The sequence below is a fragment of the Raphanus sativus genome, chromosome 6, assembly GCF_000801105.2.
Source record: "Raphanus sativus cultivar WK10039 chromosome 6, ASM80110v3, whole genome shotgun sequence".
NCBI classification, from domain to species: domain Eukaryota; kingdom Viridiplantae; phylum Streptophyta; class Magnoliopsida; order Brassicales; family Brassicaceae; genus Raphanus; species Raphanus sativus.
The window spans coordinates 42,401,843-42,423,059 of NC_079516.1; the positions used below are offsets into that span (position 1 = coordinate 42,401,843).

The following is a 21,217-nucleotide window of genomic DNA, read 5'->3' on the forward strand; positions in this document are numbered from 1 at the left end:
GGTCCACACAAGTCAGCATGTATAAGCTCCAACAACTTCTCAGCTCTGTATGTGGTAGCTTGTGGAAAGCTTTGTCTTACTTGCTTGCCAAGCAAGCACGACCCACATATGTTCTTCTCAATACTGAACTTAGGAACCCCAGTGACTAAGCTTCGCTCAACCATTGTCCCCATTGTCTCAAAGTTTATGTGTCCAAGCCTCGAATGCACATGATAGATTCACTAATCGTCGTTGTTAGTAGGCTCATCGTCTCTCTTATCTGCATTCGGACTTTGTATAGTCGGTTTCTCGACCTAATGGCTTTAGCAATTATTTTCCCAGCGCGATCATACATTGTAAGATTCTCGTCCTTCATCCTTACTTCACATCCAGACTCCATGGCTTGTCTTAAAGAGATGATGTTGCTCTTTAAACCATGAATGTAATAAACATCGACGATCTTCCTTGGTTCTCCGTTTCTGTCTACAAACTCTATAGATCCTTTTCCTTTAATATCAATACGAGAGTCGTCACCAAATCTGACCTTTCCAGTAATGTCTTCATCAATATTAGAGGAAGTACCTCCTGTCTCCACTCATATGATTACTGGCTCCATTGTCAAGGTACCAGATGTCATCTCCATTTACTGCTTCGTACTTGCTTGGCACCACCTTTTCCTCGTTGAGGAACACTACCTCGTTCAGCATAAGCTTTACTGCATATTCGTATAAGGACACTATCTCGCTAAGCATGAGATCTTCAGCTTCTTGAGTATCGTCTTTCTCAGCTTCATGTGTCTCTTGAAGCTTAAGAAGACGATCAGGACAGTCACTCGCGTAGTGACCTACCTTATCACACCTTTAGCAGGTGATACGTGATGCATCACATGGTGCTTGGTATCTTCCTCGACCTCGTCCTCTGTTCTGGTACCTTCCTCCACGACCTCTGTATCTGCTATCACCAATTAAACCACGGTTTGACTGTGATTCCAAGTTCCCTCGGTTTGATTGAGCATCCATATTTGCATACATTAACTTTCCCTGATCTTCCTGATCATCATCATCCTCTGAAATACGCTCCTTATATGCTTTAAGACGCCCCACAATATCCTTAAAGCTTGTTGTATTGAGATCCAATAACTGCTCCAACGCAGCCACCATATGAATAAACTTTCTCCGTGGAAGACACTTCAGAAACTTCTTAACTAGTTTAGGTTCACCGGCTTCTTCTCCCAAAGCAGCAGATTTTGATGTTATCTCAGCTAGTCTACCGACAAAATAATCTATCTTCTCGGTATCTTTCATCTTTAGACGATCAAACTCCGCCATTAGTGTTTGCAATCGAGCCTCCTTTACGCTGTCTGCCCCAACATGTCTGGTCTTGATTGCATCCCAAACTTTCTTCGCCGTATTTAGCTCTCCCACCTGTAAGTGAGGGTCTCAGGTATTGATTGAAGTAGTAACACCATTTCCATGTCGTTCTTATCATCGTTCTCCACTTCAGTTTCTACAATCTCCCAGACCTTATGCACCTTTAGGAGAATTTTCATTCTCATAGACCATACGGTGTAGTTGGTCGAGTTTAGTATAGGACACTTTATGGAAGAGGTTCCTCCTTCTTTCCCCGTTGTCGTTAGTGTCTTTACTACCACCTTAAGATCACTCATCGTATCTGAACCTCAAGCTATGATACCACAATATTGTGTAAAGTTAGTATAAGGATTCAAAGATAAGAAATAACTGTTCTTTATTGTTTAAGCAAACTCACTCAAACTCAAGCTCTCAAGCCTTACACAATGATTCCCACACACAACATCATAACTCGACATTGCTATATATAAGGCACTAGATATCCTAACCCTACTTGCATTTAGATAACTCCTAAATACATTCATCTTTATCTCTAAAGATCTCAATCTAACTAGGATTAGGATTACTTGATTCTCAAGCTTTATTCAAGCTTATCTCAACAGATATACCACATTCCATAATCTGAAATCAACCATATCAAATAACTAATTACCTTAAATAAACATGTGCTCAAAAACCAGAAACTCGCCGCTAGATACGATATTCTTTTCCTAGCTTGGCGCTAGAAAAATTGGTTTAAAATTGGTCTGTCAATAGTAAACGAGTAAAAATCATAGCCTATGGATTATTAAGTCTAGAATTATTGGTTCGGGGAGAAATAAGTTAACGATTTATTATTCCGAGAGAAATAAGTTTACAAATTTAAATTCATGAAGAAATAGCACTAAGTCATAGTTTGATGGGTATCTGATACTATATGATAGTTATTGTGGAGAAATATATAGTTTACCTAATTTTAGATCCGACAAGTCCCAATTTATTCCGATTAAATTTTCACGAATATTGATCATCGAAAATTTCTGAGAAGTTTCCCTTGAAATTCATAATGTCTCGGTACACAAAGACAAAGCAAATTTTTCTGATAACTCACACTCTCGGAAACCATTTCCGGAGTCGAGGCTTTTCTCTTGTGGTGTTATATGGACAACAATGGGGATTTTGTATAATTAAGCACTTCAAACTAAGTTCTTGACAATTGAAATCTTCTTCGACACCTAGATGCTTTCTAAGTTTTTTGAGACTTTGCCCGTTGGTGGATTTCAATATCTTTTTGCGTTGACAATTATACATGATTGTGTTCCTTTCAGAGAAGATGCTGGGGTACAAACTCAAAACCTGTTCCCTCTCTATATCGTGTTGGCAAGACACGTTTATCATAAGGATGTTGCAGAGGATAGGCGTTTGAACCTTAGACAGAATTACTCTGATCTTTGTATGATCCATGATCCACTATTTAGTCTTTGCAAAAGTTACTAAAATAAAATAAAAAATGAGAAAAGGGGTCACTGGAAAGCATCTAACGTGAATTGGAAGGGAAAACAATTTAACTTTCAACCAAATTTTCAATAATAAAAGGCGTTACTAAGTCCAAATGCTAACTTTTAATTTAACCGGGATGACCCGACCGGCCCAAGACTCCATGTAGGTCCGCCACTGAGCAAAGGACGTTATCCAAAGACATGAGACTCTCACTGTGATTGGGAAACCAATCGTGACAGTAATAGGTGCCACGTAAAATTCCGTTACGAATCCAGAATTCTTGCTCTCCAATGCCTTCATCATATTCGATCCACCTTGCACGCTCTCTCTTTGGATCATAATATAGAACACAAAATGCATCAACCATCATTGCAAAAATGAACTCACCAGTATCATGAGTAACACCCTTCAGCTCCAGTAAACATCCAAAGACCGGGTCCCTTTGACGAAAGCCTGGAAAAGGCAAAATAAAGTTTCTAAGCGACCATTCTTGTTTCTCCCCATCCCCCCAAACCCAAAACCTTATAGAAGAGAAGCCGGTGCAACCACATGCTAATTTTCCTTCATAGTTGAGCAAAAATTTGCCATCTACTGTAGGATCAGCTGGTTTTTCTATTGTGCTGAACTTTTCGTACCTCACATCGAAGCTCATAATCAATTTTTCCTCTTTGTAACTGTTATCCACTTTATAAGGTATCGTTGCTTGATAATACACATGCCCGTTGATGCATATACCTATTCGTCCCATGGCATATGTAGGGAAGTGTCTAGGGCTATTTTGGGTCACTCTCCATGATTCTTGAGGTCCCAATGTGAAAACAAGAGGATCTTGGAATCTTTTGCCTGAGATGCACAATACTTTATACTTATCGCTGACTGGATCGTATCCTAAACAGCTACGTATAGACTTGACCCTGGGTTCGGGTTTGGGTAAGGTAACATGTTGTCTCATCGAAGGATTACAAACTACTATCCTGTTACAATTCCCGAAACATACCAAGCCGTGGACAGATTCGGACATTGGTTGGCATTCAACAAGAGCATTTACCTCATAACGGTCCAAACGGTCCACACGGACCACATAAGAGTAAGATTCATCCGGATGCACATCATGTTGGGGCAGAGAGATAAATAAGCGCTTGTTGCTTGCCCTTGCATCGACGCAGACAAGAAGACACGGCTGTTTTGAAGACTGGATCGCGAACGATCTGATGAATTCTGGACGAGTAGTGATGGACGACCATAGCTTCGAGACGCAACGGAACCTTACGGCAGATTTAGCGGGCAGTCTCAAGAGTATCTCAGGATTCAGATCAAGAATCAGCTCGACAAACTTACCAATACTCTCCTCTTCTTTGGATTGTATTCTTCTCTCCCCATCTCCCGTTTCTTCTTCTCGTATATCCATCAGCGGCGACCCAATTTTTGAACCCTAACTTGTTAGTTATCTCCGTCAGAAAACCTAAACCTTATTTATATTGGATCACCAAATTTATGGGTTCAACAGCCGATCCGAATTGAATTAAAAACTGTTATAAACGCTTAGGCATGTATGAAGAAAAAAATTTAAAAATCCAATATTTTTCACATTTAATACCAAAACTCATTAAATATAAGTTGGAAAAATATTTTAATGATTAAAAAAAAGTCACATGGCATTTTCTCCCATCGAGATAATCTCCCATCGAGATAAAAATGTCTACTTTATTATATATTCCCTCCGTTTCAAATTATTTATCGTTCTGGAGGAACATTTTCGTTTCAAAACAAGTGTCGTTTTCGGTTTTCAATGCAAAATTTATTGATAATATTCTCTATTACATTTTTCTGTTGGTTGATATATGGTTAGGTGTATTGGTAATAGTGTTTTTGGAAATATGTAAAATTAAATGTTTTCTTAATCCGTGTGCATAAGCTTAGAACGACAAGTAATATGAAACAGAGGGAGTAAAAAGATTCCATCAAAAAAAAATTTGTTTTTTTTTAATTTTGTGTTTTTCACAAAACCTAAACCTGATTTATATTGGGTCACTGAATTTATCGGTTCAATCGCGGGTCCGAATCAGATTAAAAACTGTTATAAACGCTTGGGCTTGTATGAATAAAAATTTAAAAATCCAATATCTTTCACATTTAATACCAAAACTCATTAAATATAAGTTAGAAAAATATTTTAATTATTAAAAAAAAGCCACATGGCATTATTCCCCATGGAGATAAAAAAGTCTATTTTATTATAAAAGATTAACCCTAGATTTTTCTTAATATTTGCAATAGCACTTGGTGATTTATCCGTACTTATGCACATATATACATATTAATAAAGTAAATAAATTATAATATATTTTATTTTTAATTTTTAATTATTATGTTATATATATATATATATATATATTGTTATCAATATGCATGACTTATTTTTAAATAAAATTATGATATCTTAGTTACATGTATAATTTTGGATATATAATATCTCGATTGTTTGATTATTATTTGTATAATTTGGATATATAATATCTCGACTGTTTGGTTATTATTTGGATATATTAGAAAATGTTTACATTTCCAATTCAACTATAATATATTTTTTATACAAATTAAAGTTTTGTTTAATTTTTATTTTCATGTAGTTTGATTCTTCTCTTAGCTTTTAAAATATATTTTACTAAGATTATTTATGATTTAGTTTATGTTGTTTTGAAACCTTATGCATATACAAGTTACACACAATACTTAATTGTAATAGTTGGTTAGTATATTTAAAATATTATTTGAAAATTTCATAATTTAGTAATATGTTCAATCTTTTTATAATTTATACTAATAAAAAATTTGGAATGGTCTAGTTATCATTTTGTGGGTACATTGTGTTACATATATGTTATTTGAAAATATAAAATGGAACTTAAATAAAATAGAAAAAATAAACTAAAGTGTATTCATTAAAGATTTATTAGTTTATGTTATTTAAAATAATAATTTGAGAAATATATTGATTTAAATAAAATGTTTAATAATTTTAGTATATATATTTAGTTGTTTAATCTTATCTTCTAAAAGGGAAGATTATTTTTTTCCCTTTAGCATCAAGATTATTTTGTAAACTTTCCTTATTATCAATCACACAATATAAAATATAATTTTGTTTTTAAAATTTAAAATTTATTATTATATAGATTATTTAAAAAAAACAAAGAAAAAGGAAACATAATTAAAAAGGAATTTTTTTTGATAATGATAATCTATTCTATTAAAACAGCAGTGTGATGAAGGCCAGAAGTTAAACGCGCAATGGAGTTCATGAAAATGAGGGCGATTTTTCTCTCCAAAGGCGATTTGGTATCGGCCAATAGGAATAGAGTTAACTTTCAGAGGGTGATTATCCCTGCTGCTTTTTGGATTAAATCGGAAATTTTCCAAAATTCTGTAGGGAATCATTGGAAATCTTGGGAAAATATCCCTTTTTCGCTTAAATCTTCATGGAAGATTTATGTTTATCTAGGGTTTTCAACAGCGCCGCCTTTTATTCTTCTATTTTCCTTGAGTTATCAAGAGCACAGACGTCCAAAAATTCTCTTTTTACTTCTGATGGAAGGGAATTTGGCTGAAATATTGCAAGGTATGTCGCTTGGAGAGGATAAATCAATCATCATCCCTGATGAGGAGGAGTTCTGTGCTATGGATCGAGGTGGTCGGAGTATCTTAGGTCGCTTGTTAAACCCAGAATGTCAAATATGGTAGAATGTTGAGGACGATGCCCAAGGTCTGGAAGGTTTATGAACGAGCGAGGGGGATTGCCTTGACGAGGGAAAGATTCCAGTTCATCTTTGATCTGGAAACGGATATTCAGACTGTGCTGCGTCAAGGGTTCTGGACTTTCGATGATTGGGGTATGGCTATTGAACGATGGGTAGAACATCCACCGGTCAATTACCTGCAAACTGCAGCTATATGGGTGCGGTTTAAGAATCTCCCAGCAAACTATCTGACTACAAAGACTATGGATATTGTGGCTGATGGAATTGGGCACGTAGAAGTAATTGAATTTGATCCAGGAAAGCCTCTGCTGAATGATAATGTGTGTGTTCAAGTGAGGCTGGACCTTAATCTCCCGCTTAGAGATAAGAAATCTGTTACCCTTCCTGGTGGTCGTATTGAGTATGTGGATGTGGAGTATGAACGAGTAAGGAAGAAGTGTTTTCATTGTTTCCGTCTCTCTCTTGAGAAACAAAAATGTCCTCTGTTCCAAGGCTGTAGAAATAGAGGTAAAGGAATTGTGAATCGGCAGATCGTTACGGAAGGTCAATCTTCAAGTCATCGTCAACACCATAATGATCTTGCTGAGAAGTTGATGCCCCTGTTAGCACCCACGATCCCACCGGGCTTTGAGAATCCGTCGACGATGGTGGCTCCAGAGGTGTTTGAGCAGATGCAGATCTATATGAGTGTCTCTGATCCTGAGGAGAGACGTCTACGTGAAGCTAAGATGAGAAAAACTCTTAATGAACTCTCAAATGATCCAGTGGCACAAAGGTCTTGTCTACGGTTAGAGATGGCGCCTAAGGTTACAGCTGCAGTAAGTAAGGACAGAGGGAAAGTGTTCGACTACAGCAGGGTTCAGGAGACACACCTAACGGATATCTCAGTAGTTTCTGCTAAGAAGAATGACAATGTTTTACTTAACAAAGGATATAACGTTCAGTACCAGGAAGATGTGATATTGGAGGAACTGACTGAGCGAGATCCTGCAGTTGGAGGCTTCGTTATGGGCAGTAACGATCAGCTGGATGGTGATAGAAGCAGTAGAAGTGGGAACTCCTGGAAACGTAGGAAACAAGGTTCCAGGAATGTTGCACAGTCTCCTATGGCATTGAAGAATCGTGATAGAGAGGAGGGCTCTGGGAAACGTAAGGCGTTGGAGGACGGAGAAGTGTCGTCAAAAGTGTTAAAACAGAGTGGAGGTTTGATGGTTCACCAGAAACCATCCAATCCTCAATGACGACGCTCAGTTGGAACTGTCGGGGATTGAGGAGCAACCTGACAGTTCGACGCCTAGAGGAGATGTGTCGTGAGCATTTCCCAGATTTTTTGTTTCTCCTAAAGACTAAAAACTCTAGTGATCACGTTATGAAGTTACAAAGGTCGTTGGGTTATGATCATATTTTCATGGTAGATCCAGTTGGCCTTAGTGGTGGCTTAGCTTTGTTTTGGAAGAGTAGGTTTGAGGTAACGGTGCTATCTGCCTCTGCGAGGATAATTGATACGGAGGTGAAGTTGGGTGAGACTAAATACTTTATGTCTTTCATTTATGGTGATCCAGTTCGACATAACCAAGTGGCAGTGTGGGATGAGCTGAAAGATATTGGTCCACACAGAAATGGTTGGTAGTTTTTGGTGGGAGACTTTAATGAAATCATGAATAATTCAGAGAAAGTTGGAGGTCCTCAACGTCAGGAGAACTCTTTCTTTGAATTTAGAACTATGGCAAGAGACTGCCGACTGAAGCATGTACCGAGTTCTGGTAACAAATTGTCCTGGGCTGGAGCCAGGGAGGTTATGATTAATGGCATGAAGGAAAATGTTTGGATTCAATGTCGTTTGGATAGAGCCTTTGGCAATGCTGAATGGTTTACTTTATTCCCTAACGCGCATTCGATGTATCTGGAAAAGACGGGTTCAGATCATCGACCCATCTTTGCGAGTGTGGCTGGGCAGGAGCGAAGAAGAACAGGCAGGTTTATGTTTGATAAACGTTGGTGCAAGAAGCCAGAGATAGCAGAGGTAATCAAGAGAGGCTGGTGTAGAAATTTTGCTGCTGGGCATGGTTCTGTGACAGAGCGGATCACCTCGTGCAGACAGGAACTGTGTAAGTGGAAGAGATCGGCGAATGTGAACTTGAACAAGAATATTAAGAAGCTGAGAAGTGATTTGGATCGGGAAGAAAGCAAGATTAATCCAGACTTGGACAGACTACCTATACTCCGAGTGGAGCTGGAGAAAGCCTTTACGGAGGAGGAAGATTACTGGAAACAAAAGTGTAAAAACACATGGCTTCAATCTGGTGATCAGAATACAAAGGTTTTCCATGGTTGGGTGAAATCAAGGAAACTGAAGAACAGAGTGCATTCTCTTCTGGATTCTTCTGGTCAGGAAAAGTTTGCAGAGGAGGTGATGGGCGATATTGTTGTTGCATACTTTCAGGACCTCTTTCAGTCGTCAGGCCCAACGGATGCAACAGAACTACTAGATGGAATGGAGCCTCGCATTACAGACCGAATGAATAGGGGCCTCATCAGACCAGTTACTGATGCTGAGATAAAGAAAGCTGTTAAAGCTATTAAGAGTGACAGTACTCCTGGTGTGGATGGGATGACTGGTCAGTTTTTTCAGAAGTTTTGGCACATCGTGGGGCCTCATGTGACGAAGGAGGTACGGGATTTTTACGAGTCTGGTCAATTATCAGCCGACTGGAATTATACAGAGATTTGCTTGTTGCCTAAGGTACTGAATCCGAATCAGATGAAAGACCTCAGGCCCATAAGTCTCTGTTCGGTGGTGTACAAGATTGTGTCTAAGGTGTTTTCTGATCGTCTGAAGGTTGTTTTGCCTCATATAATCTCTCCGTCACAAGGGGCCTTTAATGCGGGTAGATTGATCTCAGATAACATCTTGATTGCACATGAGATGGTTCATGGCCTCAGAACGAACCCTTCGTGTAAATCTGAGTACATTGCTATCAAAACAGACATGTCTAAAGTTTACGATCGTGTGGAATGGGACTTTTTAGAGAAACTTTTCATCAAGCTGGGTTTCCATACGACATGGATATCGTGGATTATGAGCTGTGTACGGTCTGTGTCATATTCGGTGCTGCTTAATGGTCAATCGTATGGACATTTTCTTCCCCATCGAGGTATAAGACAGTGAGATCCCCTCTCACCCTTCTTATTTATCTTGTGCGCTGAAGCACTGGTTCATACAATGAATCAAGCTGAACTTAATGGGTCGATCTCCGGTATGAAAATTGCTCCAAGTTGTCCATCAATCCAGCATATTTTGTTTGCCGATGATAGTTTTTTTCTGTGCCGAGCTTTGCTACCTGAGCGTGCAGAGTTTCTGCATCGTCTGAAGTTGTATGGTGATTCGTCGGGACAAATGATAAATTTCCAGAAATCTGCAATCACTTTTGGCATGGGGATTGATCCAGTCATGAAGAGAGTGCTCGCGGAGTTTCTTGGTATTGATAATGAAGGTGGAGATGGTAAGTATCTTGGACTTCCTGAGTGTTTTAGTGGTTCGAAGCTGAAACTACTTGCATTTATAGGTGAGAAGTTGGGTAAGAGACTCAAAGGTTGGTTTGCCAAAAAGCTTTCCCTTGCTGGAAAGGAGGTTCTCCTTAAGTCTATTGCCTTGGCTCTTCCTGTTTATGCGATGTCTTGTTTCCAGTTGACAAAACATCACTGCAAAAAGATTATGAGTGATATGGCAAGCTTTTGGTGGGATAAGTGTGATGAGAAGAGGAAGATTCATTGGTTATCTTGGGATAAAGTATGTGTTTCAAAGGAGAATGGAGGCTTGGGGTTTAAAGATATTGAAAATTTTAACCAAGCTCTGTTAGCTAAGCAAGCATGGAAACTTCTAAGCGAGCCTACTAGTCTGCTTGCCCGGCTGTATAAAGGAAGATATTTTGCAGCAAAGGACTTTCTTGATTGTGGAAAAGGGTACATACCATCATATGCTTGGCGTAGTTTGCTATTTGGTAAAGAGCTTCTCTGTAAAGGGTTAATCAGGTCCATTGGCAATGGAAAAGATACGTATGTATGGACGCATAAGTGGATTTTGGATGAATGCCCTCGCAGACCGGTTAATAAAGAAGTTATGATCGATGTTAACCTCAAGGTATGTGACTTGATTCAAAATGATGCTCAGTGGGATGTGGAGAAATTGCATCGTCTCTTTCCTGTCAATGAAGTATCGAGAATCCTCCATCTTCCAATAGGAGCTGTGCCAGACAGCGATATTTGGGCTTTATTGTCTACTGGTGCCTATACGGTTAAGAGTGGTTACCAGATTGCTGCACAAGATAAGGAAAAGCAGGCTAATCAGAGAGGCAGGAACACGCCAGGATTATTGGAATTGAAGAAGGAAATTTGGCAGATCCCTACTGTTCCCAAGATCCGAACTTTCCTATGGAGATCGACATCAGGTGCATTAGCTGTAGCTGAGAGGTTGAACACACGTGGAATGCAACTAGACACGTGTTGTAAGCTTTGCAAGAAGGGGAGTGAGTCTATAGAGCATGTTTTATTCAAGTGTGATGTTGCTCATGATGCATGGGTGATTGCAGGTTTTGACCCATTACCAAATATTACGAACGGTAATCTGGTGGAGCTAATGTCTTCGTCTCTTCACTTGATGACGGATGAGACGATGCCGTTAATGCAGAGAGGTATGATTCCATGGCTACTATGGGCTATATGGAAGAACATAAACAGTATCTTGTATGCCGACACGCAAGTCCCTCTAATCTCTCAAGTACAGAAAGCTAAAGAAGAGGCTCGCATTTGGTATGAACTAAATGTTAACCAAAGAGAAGATGAGGGATGCAGGGGTTTGGGCGAGGAGAAGCAGAAGTGGGCACCGCCTCTTTCTGGTGTGTTTAAATGTAATATACATGCGAATTGGAGGAATGCACAGCTTCATAGTGGTGCAGCTTTTATTACATGTTACGGCTCCTAGTTCGGGACTTTACCCATTCTTTGACATATAGAGTTAGAGAACTTTCCATTTAGTTCATCATCAGACAAGACAGTGCGTTGGGGAATCAGTCTTTTAGCTTAGGAGAGGAAACTTTGTTCCTCTGATAGGTCACAAAAGCAGATGGAATCTGGCGTTATAGCTGCTACTGAAGAAGACATGAAGATTAAGCTCTGTGATATGATGGAAATAGTATTAGATAGACTTAAGCAGTAGCTGTTGAGTTCTTCTCTGGTTTAATGCAGAAAATGTTACGATAACTTTTTTTGTGTATAAGTTTTGGGAGGAAGAAATGGGGGTGTAAATATTGAGTGTGTTTGTGTGTGTCTGTGCTCGTCTTATCAAGACTTGCAATCTTACATCCAATGAAATATTTAGGCTTTCCTACATTAGCATTATCTCTAATTTTTCTCTTTTTATTTTATACAATGTTGCTACTTCCCAGCTTTTCTCCAATGATATGGTATGAGAGCAAAGGTTTAAAACGATTTTTCAGCCTTTACTAGAATCAAAACACCTAAACCATAATCTTTTGTTGAGCAGAGATCAAGAGGTATAAGTTTCAACCGTTCTAGTACACATCAAATTCTTTCTTATAACCATTTTCTTTTACTTCTTCTCTTTTATTTGTGATAATGAGTTATTCAGTAAATTGAAACACCTGATCGTTATCGAATATATTTGCTACCATAAAATCAATGATATATCAGCCTCTTAAATGATATGAAAATTGGGTTGTATGTTGGTTGTATGTTGAAAATGATATATCAGCCTCTTACAAATAAGTCCATGACAAATGATATGAAAATTGGGTTGTATGTTGGTTTGACTGCACTAAAGAGAAATAGGTAAGAAACTTCACTCGCTGAGAAAAGTTAGGATGTAAAATGAAATGCTCGAGGGGGGTTAAATACTGATTGAAGTGCGCAATGATTGAAGAGGGCCAAATGGCGGCGATGAAACCGGGATGCCGAGTCACCAAATGAAGTTGAAGAAAGGGTGGTTCACTAGTAGAAAGTGATCTACCCACGAAAAGTCACAGATTTATTCATTGTAAAAAAGCCATGAAACTGTTATGAAAAAACCGTGACACGATTTTGCCATGAATATTTCATGACAAAATTTTCACAAAATAAAATATAGGTTAAACCGTGGCTACTCCCCAAAATATTATTTTGCCAAAATTTATTCACAAAATTTATTTTTTTCGTGACTATTTATAAAATATTTACGAATTTGCAACAAACTTTTCCTAGTTATTTAAAACCCTAAACAAACTTTTAGACCCTGAACTCTAAACCCAAACCTTAAAACTATAATATTTTATACTAGAATCTTAAATCTTAAATTTAAACTCAGAATTGAATATTTTTAATAGTAAACTATAACTCACAAACACAAACTTTAAATCTTTAATCAAATTCTATACTCTAAACTCTAAACTTAAAACATAACCATATATTCCAAAGCTCTAAATATAAACTTTAAATCTAAATTTTAAAAATTTAACCATAAATCTTAAATTTATTCTTCAAAACTAATATTTTACACTTTAATCCCACAATCTGAAACCTAAACCTCATATTTTAACTTCCAAATCTTAAATCATGAAACTAAACTTTACTCTTAGTCATAACTCAAACCTAAACCACATTCTCATGTTTATAGGACAGATTTCATGGCTATAACACGATTTAGCAACAAAACCTTAATCTATTTTTTCATATATATATTTTTCACTTATATTAGATATTTTACAGTTCTAAGTCTTACTAAAAAAAACTTGTTTTAAACATAAAAGGAAATTGTGGAAGCCCCCCTTGATCCAGTGGTTTGACTAAGGGTTCATTAATGCTTCTACACTAGCAGATCTGGGCTTTGAGTTCCAGTGAAGACGAAATTATGTGAATTAAGGGAGAGAAGGCTTACAAGAGGTTCTGCAGCATGGCGCAAGGAGTACCGTCAGGCATGGATACGTTAGGGTGGTTCAGGTGAGATGATGCAGTCAGTAACTGATAGAATTGTCGGCTGTAAAAATCGTCTGTAACGTTCTCATAGTTTGTAATAGCATAATTATCCAGAGTTAAAAAAAAAACATAAAAGGAAACAAAAATATTAAATTAGCCAATTTGATTTATTCACTGATTTGGAGAAAATTGCAATTGTGGTTCATCGTTTCACGCGGTATGTGTGCCTGGCAATTTTTGGAATATGGGTTTCAATAAAACAGTATTCTAAAACGTGTTAGGCGGTAACCAGTGGCGGAACTACCTTGATAGCATGTGGGTCAACTGACCCATGTGAATTTATGAAAAAGAAAAATTTTACATGCATATTTCTTTGGAAAACTGGGGAAATAATGTTAATTTAGTAAATTGACCCTTTATGATACATCTTAATTATGAATTGACCCCCTTGACAAATTCTCCTAGCTCCGCCACTGGCGGTAACAAACTTCCGACAATTATGTGGATGGCTAAATGAGACCTGATAAATATCTCTTTATATGAAATATACATATTAAATTAATATATATACACATTAGTTTCAAAAATATAAACATAAATTACTTCAAATATAAATATAAACATTAGTTTCAAAAATATAAACATAAGTCGTCCTACACTTATGATCTTTGTATTCAGTTTTCATGTCTCGTTTATTTAACTCTATTTAGTACTTACGATAAATGTGTTTTAAATCTTTAATTATCTTCAATTACTAGAACTAGAATGGAAGAAAGAGAATCTTGCTTCAACTTGACACATGAGTATGCCAAGAATTATATGAAAGAGGTTAAGCGAGAGTTTGCAAATGATGTAGGAAAGAATGCGACATTCTGTCAGCACCTATGAGATTTCGCGAACGAGAGGTTTGAGGAGGATACATACCTAATTTCAAAAGTTTAAAGCATTGATGCATGTAACTTACTGGACGCTTCTGCGTTGCTTGCAGGATCAGTGTATATGAATTGATTTTTGAGTCAAAGAGTTGTTTCAAGGACATAGGAATTTGTTAGTTGGTTTCAACGCTTTTCTGCTAGATAAGAATAAAATAAAGTTGAGGAGGTTGATGATCTACATTCCAGTGATGCATATTGTGAGGAGAAACTAAACAATGCGATGGGTCAGATTGTATCTTTTAGCTTAGAAGAAGACCTCAGTTAAGCAGGTATAAGTATCATCTCATTAAATTGTTTAATTCTAAATTACTCGTGGTTTTTATAATATTGGCAAAACCTAGAAGGTTTAATCAGATCATTTTAGGCTTACACTATTCATAAACATATCAAAAAAAAATCTCTACATATTAATCTTTTACTTAGAAAAATGCCTTAAACAAAAGGCCCAAATAAGATTAGCTAATGTTTTCCTGGGAATAGACATATCTTATCACAGTTGAGCTTGTGGGATCATGAGCAAATTGGTAGCGCCTTCATCATCAAAGGAAGAGGATGAGATCTCTCCTTGAAGATTCACTTGAGTTGTAGTTGTCTGCTCAACCTATAAAGACAGAAATCAAAAGAGTTAATAACAAATCACAACAAAGACTAAACTGAAGATAAAAAGAACAAATATTTCTTTCTTTTTTTGTGCACAAAAAGCAAATATTTTACCATTTCTTTTTTCTTCCTAAGAACCTTGGAGACGGACATCCAAGAATGGTTTTCTAGCTAGCTTGAATTCTTCCATTCGCCATTCACTTGGCTCTTCTTTTGTGTCATTCTTCGAGAAGAAGTTATAAGGCATCTTTGTGCCCTTAAGATCATTGTTACGGTCTATGAACTCTTTCCTGTGATGACCTTGACACCAAACATTCTTTAGACATGTTGTCTCCGTTTGATTTCATCTCATTATTAAGTTATGTAACTTTTTAATCTCATTATTCATTATTGAATTATGTATCATTATTGAATTCTCTAACTTTTTTCATAAACTTCTTGATTGTTTCTTTTGATGTTTGTTTTACACTACAAAAAATTTCTCTTAATCTTTGTAGTCTAATTTGTGATGTCTTCGAAATCTCCTTTGTATTCTGTGTAGTAGATTCCAAGCTGCTTTGGCTGATTCTTCATCAGAGATTCTCCCTCCAAGAATTTCTTCGCTCAAGACACTAGTGAATTAGTTGTAAGGTAAGCTGATCAATGACTTCTAATTCTTCCAACTCTTTTACAGATTTAAGTTCTTCTTTTATCGGTATTTTACTTGTATTTGGTTTCTCTGGAATTCCTTTGAAACAATAGTCCACAAAGACCTAGTCCGTAGTATTGTCTTCATCCTTTTGATCCATAGGCTGAAGTTACGACCATCAAATACATGAACGATTTGTGTTGTGTTCTGCTGCATCTTCTCTTGTGATAGATTCTTTTGTGGTTACTTCTATGATGAAGTTTCTTGTGATCTTTGTGTTGTTAGGTTGCTAGGATCTTTTACATCAACTTTACCTCTGATACCATGTTAGAATTGTGATTAAGAAAAATAAAAGTTGAATTTGCCTTCAAAAGAAGAGAGAAAATATGATTTCTGAAAGCTAACATTATTATTGATCGATTGTATTCTTTAGCTCTAAAGAACTTACATATATATAGTAAATAATACAAAATTAACAAAATAAAGAGTAATTACATTCAATATACATGTTAGAAAGATTATTTAGGAGATTGGTAAAGTACTATTTATGTACTGTTTAGCCTCATACACATATCCATAATTACCCCTACAAGTTATATCTGAAAATCTATACCACTAAAACAATTATGTAGAAGCAATCCTATTATGTAGAAGCAATAAAACTCTCACTTGCAGGTACAATCCCCAACGACACCGTTTTACCACTACGTACAATCCCCACCAACTTCAACTTGCCATCTTCCGCACCGTTTCAAACACTCCACAACCTCTGACATATCCGGCCGTTTCTCTGGCATCGATCTCACGCACCTCGCCGCTGTAACAACCAATCTCCGTATCACGGCGGAGCTTGGCCGGTTCCTGATTCTCTCGTCGCAGATCACTCCGCACCCGCTGCATATAACGAGAGGCACTGCCCAATCGACGAGGCACGGCGGACTCTAATTCAGACCAATGGCCGTTAGATCCGCCGGCGGCGTGGCTTTCAGACGCTCGTCGTCCACGTTTCCGATCAACGCCAGTCCGAAATCCGCCAGCCTCGCGTATCCGTCGCCATTGATGAGAATGTTGGACGATTTGATGTCACGGTGGATAACGGGAGTCTCAGACACACGAATCCTCAGCTTCTCTCTTGTTCCTCCCTTTTGAATAAGAAACGGCTGCTGCTGCTGCTGAGTTCCAGCGGATTTTCTGACCAACCCGACTCCGTTTTGAGAAGATTTCAAGGCGGCGATGGTGAGGAACGAGAGGCTGTTCATGAAGAAATCAGACGGAAGGAGAAAGTAGTTGAGTCCGAGCTTGAGCGTGTCGGTTTCAGACAGGACATGGGTCCTCTGTCCGATGTAGAGCGAGTCGGATCTGCAGATTTTGTGCTTTGGGAAGTCTCTTGCGAGCTCTGAGACCACCACTGGACGGTCGTAGACTTCTAAAGAACCGTCGGATCTTACGAGTTTGATCTTCCGTTGGTTTCCTCCTTCGCCGCGGTCGCTGATGGACCGGCTCGGTCGGGGATGGAGACAGAGCCAATCTGATGGAGCTCTGTGTAGCTTTAAGAGTAGACTCGCAAGCTTCACGATATTGTCATGACCCATTTAGTATGAACAAGAAAACGAGAATTCTTCTCTTCTGTGAACAATGTTGATGCGGGAGAGAGAGAGAGAAGAGAGAATCTTTGTAGTTTCGGTGTGAACAAATGAGACGAACTTTTGCCACAAAAAAAAAATGAAACGAACTTTTGCTTTGTATATTTATACACTATTTTACATTACAGGACTTATGGTTATACTGTTATACAGATAATATATAAATACAAAATGATTACAACAGTAGTTATATTGATGCAAATACGAATTGGACAAAACCGTAACTCCAATCGGCTAAGAAAAACATCAAACCTAATAAAAAAGATTTCTTCTATGCCACCTAAATAACTTTCATTTCTTGTATATTGATGCAAATCACTCCAAAATAAATGGTAAACTTCTTATTCTAAAAATACCAAATTAATTATTTCCTATACTTATTTAATAAGGTAATTTCCTTTTTTATTTCAGTGATCACACGGTGTCTAGCACCATGCTCCTCTCTCCATTTCAATCCTTAACTCACAATCTTCTTTCTCAATTGTTCCTTCTTCATTCTCAATTAAATGAGACAAGCTTATTCCAACAGAGTATCGTACAAATCCAAAACCTTTGTCTCTTTGAACACGAACCTCCCCAATAACTCCAGAGGCAAGAGAATATAAGTGGCGGTGAAGATCAACCTGGGAAACCTGAAAATTTAAACAAAGTTTTATATCAAAGGTTGTGTCAAGCCAACATAATATCTATAACCACAATGTCCTTTTCTTGACCTCTGGACCAAGATTCCCAACATAAACAGTTATGTACTGAGCATTGTTCTCAGGAGCATCCCGTTACTTGTATCTTTGCCATCCTCTGTAGAAACACAGAATCCAATATTTCAACACCAAAAAGTGAGAACTAAAATCATTAGAGGCTTTTCTTTGTTTCCAGCAAAACTTAAAGCAAAAAAGAGTAGAAGTTTCGTCTTTTAAATGTCAGTAGTAAAAAGATATAGAAAATTAAAAATCATTTGAAAAAAATAGAAAGACTACCCGAATTTTTTTTGAGTATATTTCATTTTATTGAATAGTGATCCAACATATAAAAAAAACTAACCCAGATGAGTCTAGGTCATCTGTTACAAATTATAGATCTCGTCTAACTTTTGAAATGGAAATTAGGATATTCAGTGATAAACCTGAAAGGATGAAACAAGTCGAATAAGATTATAGAAAGAAGGGTGATTCGGTATGCCAAGGATTTGATTGGTTAGTGCTGTATTTTATTTTATTTTGATTTAGAATTTCGAATATACTGTCGATATTTTGGCTGCGAAAAACAAGTCCGTGACATTAAACAACAAGTAAAGAAGTAAATGACTGATAGAATACTTGAATAAAACAAAAATAAAGCCGCAACTGAGAAATTCCACTCTACAACGTATTCGCGCATACATGCCTGATACCCCCTCCACATTAATATCTCTGCATATACATCCTTTGGAACCCCATCAACAATGTCGGAACTAAGGCAAGTGAGTCATCTCTCACTATTTAGTTTTTCATATTCACATACATGAATGTTGATTGATTTATTTACTTAGTTTGTCAATATATATTTCGAAAAGAAGATTGGATGGCAAGATCGCAATTATAACAGGCGGAGCCAGCGGTATCGGAGCCGAAGCGGCTAGGCTATTCACCGACCACGGAGCTAAAGTGGTCATAGTCGATATACAAGAGGAGCTAGGCCAAAACGTCGCCGTTTCTATCGGAAAAGAGAAAGCCAGTTTCTACCGCTGCGACGTAACAGAGGAGACAGAAGTGGAGAACGCCGTCGCGTTCACCGTCGAGAAGCATGGAAAGCTCGACGTTCTGTTCAGCAACGCCGGCATCTTGGATCCGCGGGGAAGCATCCTCGACTTGGATCTTGACCGGTTCGACCGCATAATGGCGGTTAACATTCGCGGCGCGGCTGCGTTTATCAAACACGCGGCGCGTGCGATGGTGGAGAGAGGCACACGTGGTGGGTCCATCGTGTGTACGACGAGTGTGTCGTCGGAGATTGGTGGTGGGAGACGTCACGGGTACACGGCGTCTAAACACGGGCTGCTCGGGCTGATCAGAACGGCGTGCGGAGAGCTGGGGAAGTATGGGATTAGAGTCAACGGTGTGGCACCGTACGCGCTGGCTACGCCGTTGACTAGCCATGACGAGGAGACGGGGAAGCGGGTGGAGGAAGAGTTTGCGGCCAAGGGAGTTCTCAAGGGTGTGGTGCTTAACGCTCGACACGTGGCGCAAGTGGCTCTGTTTTTGGCTTCTGATGAGTCGGTTTATATCAGTGGTCAGAATTTGGCGGTGGATGGAGGTTATAGTACGTGTCGTTAACGCAATGTTCAAATTTAGAGAAAGAAAGATAATAATTGAAACGTGGACTTTTATCATTTTTTTCTCTTTTTTCTTTTGCTGTAATAAAAGTGCTTAAAGATCTTAGGTTCATATAAATTATTATTCTTACCAAGTAAAACCATATGAGAGTAAATTAACAGAAGAAATGTATCAAAGCAGCTGTCATCTGGAAGAAGAAAAACGTTATAAACATGCCTATAATCGTATCATATATAGAGTATGTATGTATAAAGGGCAGTATAGTAAAACATCTAGACCTAGTATTCTAGGTGTATTCAGTATATATACGTGTATTGCACATACTAATAAGATCATCCAATTCCATAAACCTACATGGTATCAGAGCATTGATCCATAAACAAAACCCTAGCCGTTATTTTCTTTTCTTCCTCACGCTATCTTCTTCCCCACCCGGTTTCTTCTTCCCCAAGCTATCGACTGTTAACAATGTCGATCACTTCAAACGAAACCATTGAGATTTCTGAAACTCCCAAACTCTTGAACATCAACATGACTAACGTCACCAAACTTACGGCCTCCAATTTTCTTATGTGGAGCCGTCAAGTTCGAGCTCTTCTCGACGGAAACGATCTGTCAGGCCACCTCGACGGATCCAGCGTTCCATCTTCTCCGACGATCACGACTGATGGAGTTGTGACCGCTAACCCCGCGCATCTTCTTTGGAAGCGCCAAGATCGCCTTGTTTACAGTGGGTTGCTTGGGGCGATCACCGTCTCGATCCAGCCTATTCTGTCTACTACGGAGACATCGGCTCAGATTTGGGACACCTTGTCTTCTACATACGCCAAACCGAGTCGTGCTCATATCCAGCAGTTGCGACAGCAGATCAAGTCTTGGACCAAAGGCACGATGACTATTGATGCCTACTTTCAGGGCTTCAAAACTCGTTTCGATCAGGTGGCGCTTCTCGGCAAGCCATACGATATCGAGGATCAAATTGAGTTCATCTTAGAGGGACTACCAGAGGAGTACAAGCCGATCAAAGATCAACTGGAAGGCCGTGAAACTCCCCCATCGCTTGCGGAGATCCATGAGAAGCTCTTGAATCACGAGAACAAGCTTCTCGCCAAGAGCTCCACCCCGGCGATTCTTCCTGCTACGGCCAATATGGCTAACCATCAGGGCTCCTACAGCAACAACACACCACGCCACACCAGTTCTCAGCCCCGAAACAACCACAACACCAACCAGCGATCCCATCAAACTTGGCAACAACAACAGTTCTCGCCAAGAAGTGATACTGCTCCGCGGGGATATCAAGGACGCTGCCAGTTCTGTGGCGTTCAAGGACACAGTGCTCGACGATGTCCGCAAATCCAGGGGGCGTCTAACGCCAATAAGACGAGCACGCCACCATCGACGCCTTGGCAACCTCGGGCTAACATGGTGACTGCTCAAAACTACAATCCCAGAAACTGGATTTTGGACAGTGGCGCCACTCATCATCTGACTACTGATCTCGGCAACTTGGCTCTCCATCAGCCCTACACCGGTGGAGAAGAAGT

General features: G+C 38.7%; 5 protein-coding genes across 5 annotated transcripts; 2 read left to right on the plus strand and 3 right to left on the minus strand.

The window, feature by feature from the left end:
- Positions 1 to 184: 184 nt before the first annotated feature.
- LOC130495834 (uncharacterized) lies at positions 185 to 1,645 on the minus strand. Its single transcript, XM_056987372.1, has 4 exons — positions 1,445 to 1,645; positions 910 to 1,403; positions 562 to 837; positions 185 to 518 (listed from the first exon to the last, which is right to left on the minus strand). Exons 1-4 carry the CDS (start codon positions 1,643 to 1,645, stop codon positions 185 to 187), a joined length of 1,305 nt encoding a protein of 434 aa, XP_056843352.1.
- A 1,127-nt stretch (positions 1,646 to 2,772) lies between these two features.
- Positions 2,773 to 4,354, minus strand: LOC108813300 (putative F-box protein At4g21240). The gene has a single exon (XM_018585825.2). The coding sequence runs from the start codon at positions 4,234 to 4,236 to the stop codon at positions 2,956 to 2,958; it is 1,281 nt and encodes a 426-aa protein (XP_018441327.1). The 5' UTR covers positions 4,237 to 4,354; the 3' UTR covers positions 2,773 to 2,955.
- Positions 4,355 to 6,582: 2,228 nt separating this feature from the next.
- LOC130495835 (uncharacterized) lies at positions 6,583 to 7,827 on the plus strand. The gene has a single exon (XM_056987373.1). The coding sequence runs from the start codon at positions 6,583 to 6,585 to the stop codon at positions 7,825 to 7,827; it is 1,245 nt and encodes a 414-aa protein (XP_056843353.1).
- Positions 7,828 to 16,102: 8,275 nt separating this feature from the next.
- LOC108813303 (uncharacterized) lies at positions 16,103 to 17,419 on the minus strand. Its single transcript, XM_018585827.2, has one exon. It carries the CDS (start codon positions 17,305 to 17,307, stop codon positions 16,657 to 16,659), a length of 651 nt encoding a protein of 216 aa, XP_018441329.1. The 5' UTR covers positions 17,308 to 17,419; the 3' UTR covers positions 16,103 to 16,656.
- A 1,236-nt stretch (positions 17,420 to 18,655) lies between these two features.
- Positions 18,656 to 19,809, plus strand: LOC108813301 (short-chain dehydrogenase reductase 3c-like). Its single transcript, XM_056989992.1, has 2 exons — positions 18,656 to 18,813; positions 18,914 to 19,809. The coding sequence occupies exons 1-2, from the start codon at positions 18,800 to 18,802 to the stop codon at positions 19,668 to 19,670; spliced, it is 771 nt and encodes a 256-aa protein (XP_056845972.1). The 5' UTR covers positions 18,656 to 18,799; the 3' UTR covers positions 19,671 to 19,809.
- The last annotated feature ends 1,408 nt before the right edge of the window (positions 19,810 to 21,217 follow it).

Coding starts and splice junctions, on each gene's coding strand:
- LOC130495835 (XM_056987373.1), top strand. CDS start 6,583: ATGCCCAAGGTCTGGAAGGTTTATGAACGAGCGAGGGGGATTGCCTTG.
- LOC108813303 (XM_018585827.2), bottom strand. CDS start 17,307: ATGGGTCATGACAATATCGTGAAGCTTGCGAGTCTACTCTTAAAGCTA.
- LOC130495834 (XM_056987372.1), bottom strand. CDS start 1,645: ATGAGTGATCTTAAGGTGGTAGTAAAGACACTAACGACAACGGGGAAA. Junction 1,404..1,444: donor ATAAGAACGACATGGAAATG/GTGTTACTACTT, acceptor CCTCACTTACAG/GTGGGAGAGCTAAATACGGC. Junction 838..909: donor TACAGAGGTCGTGGAGGAAG/GTACCAGAACAG, acceptor CACCTGCTAAAG/GTGTGATAAGGTAGGTCACT.
- LOC108813300 (XM_018585825.2), bottom strand. CDS start 4,236: ATGGATATACGAGAAGAAGAAACGGGAGATGGGGAGAGAAGAATACAA.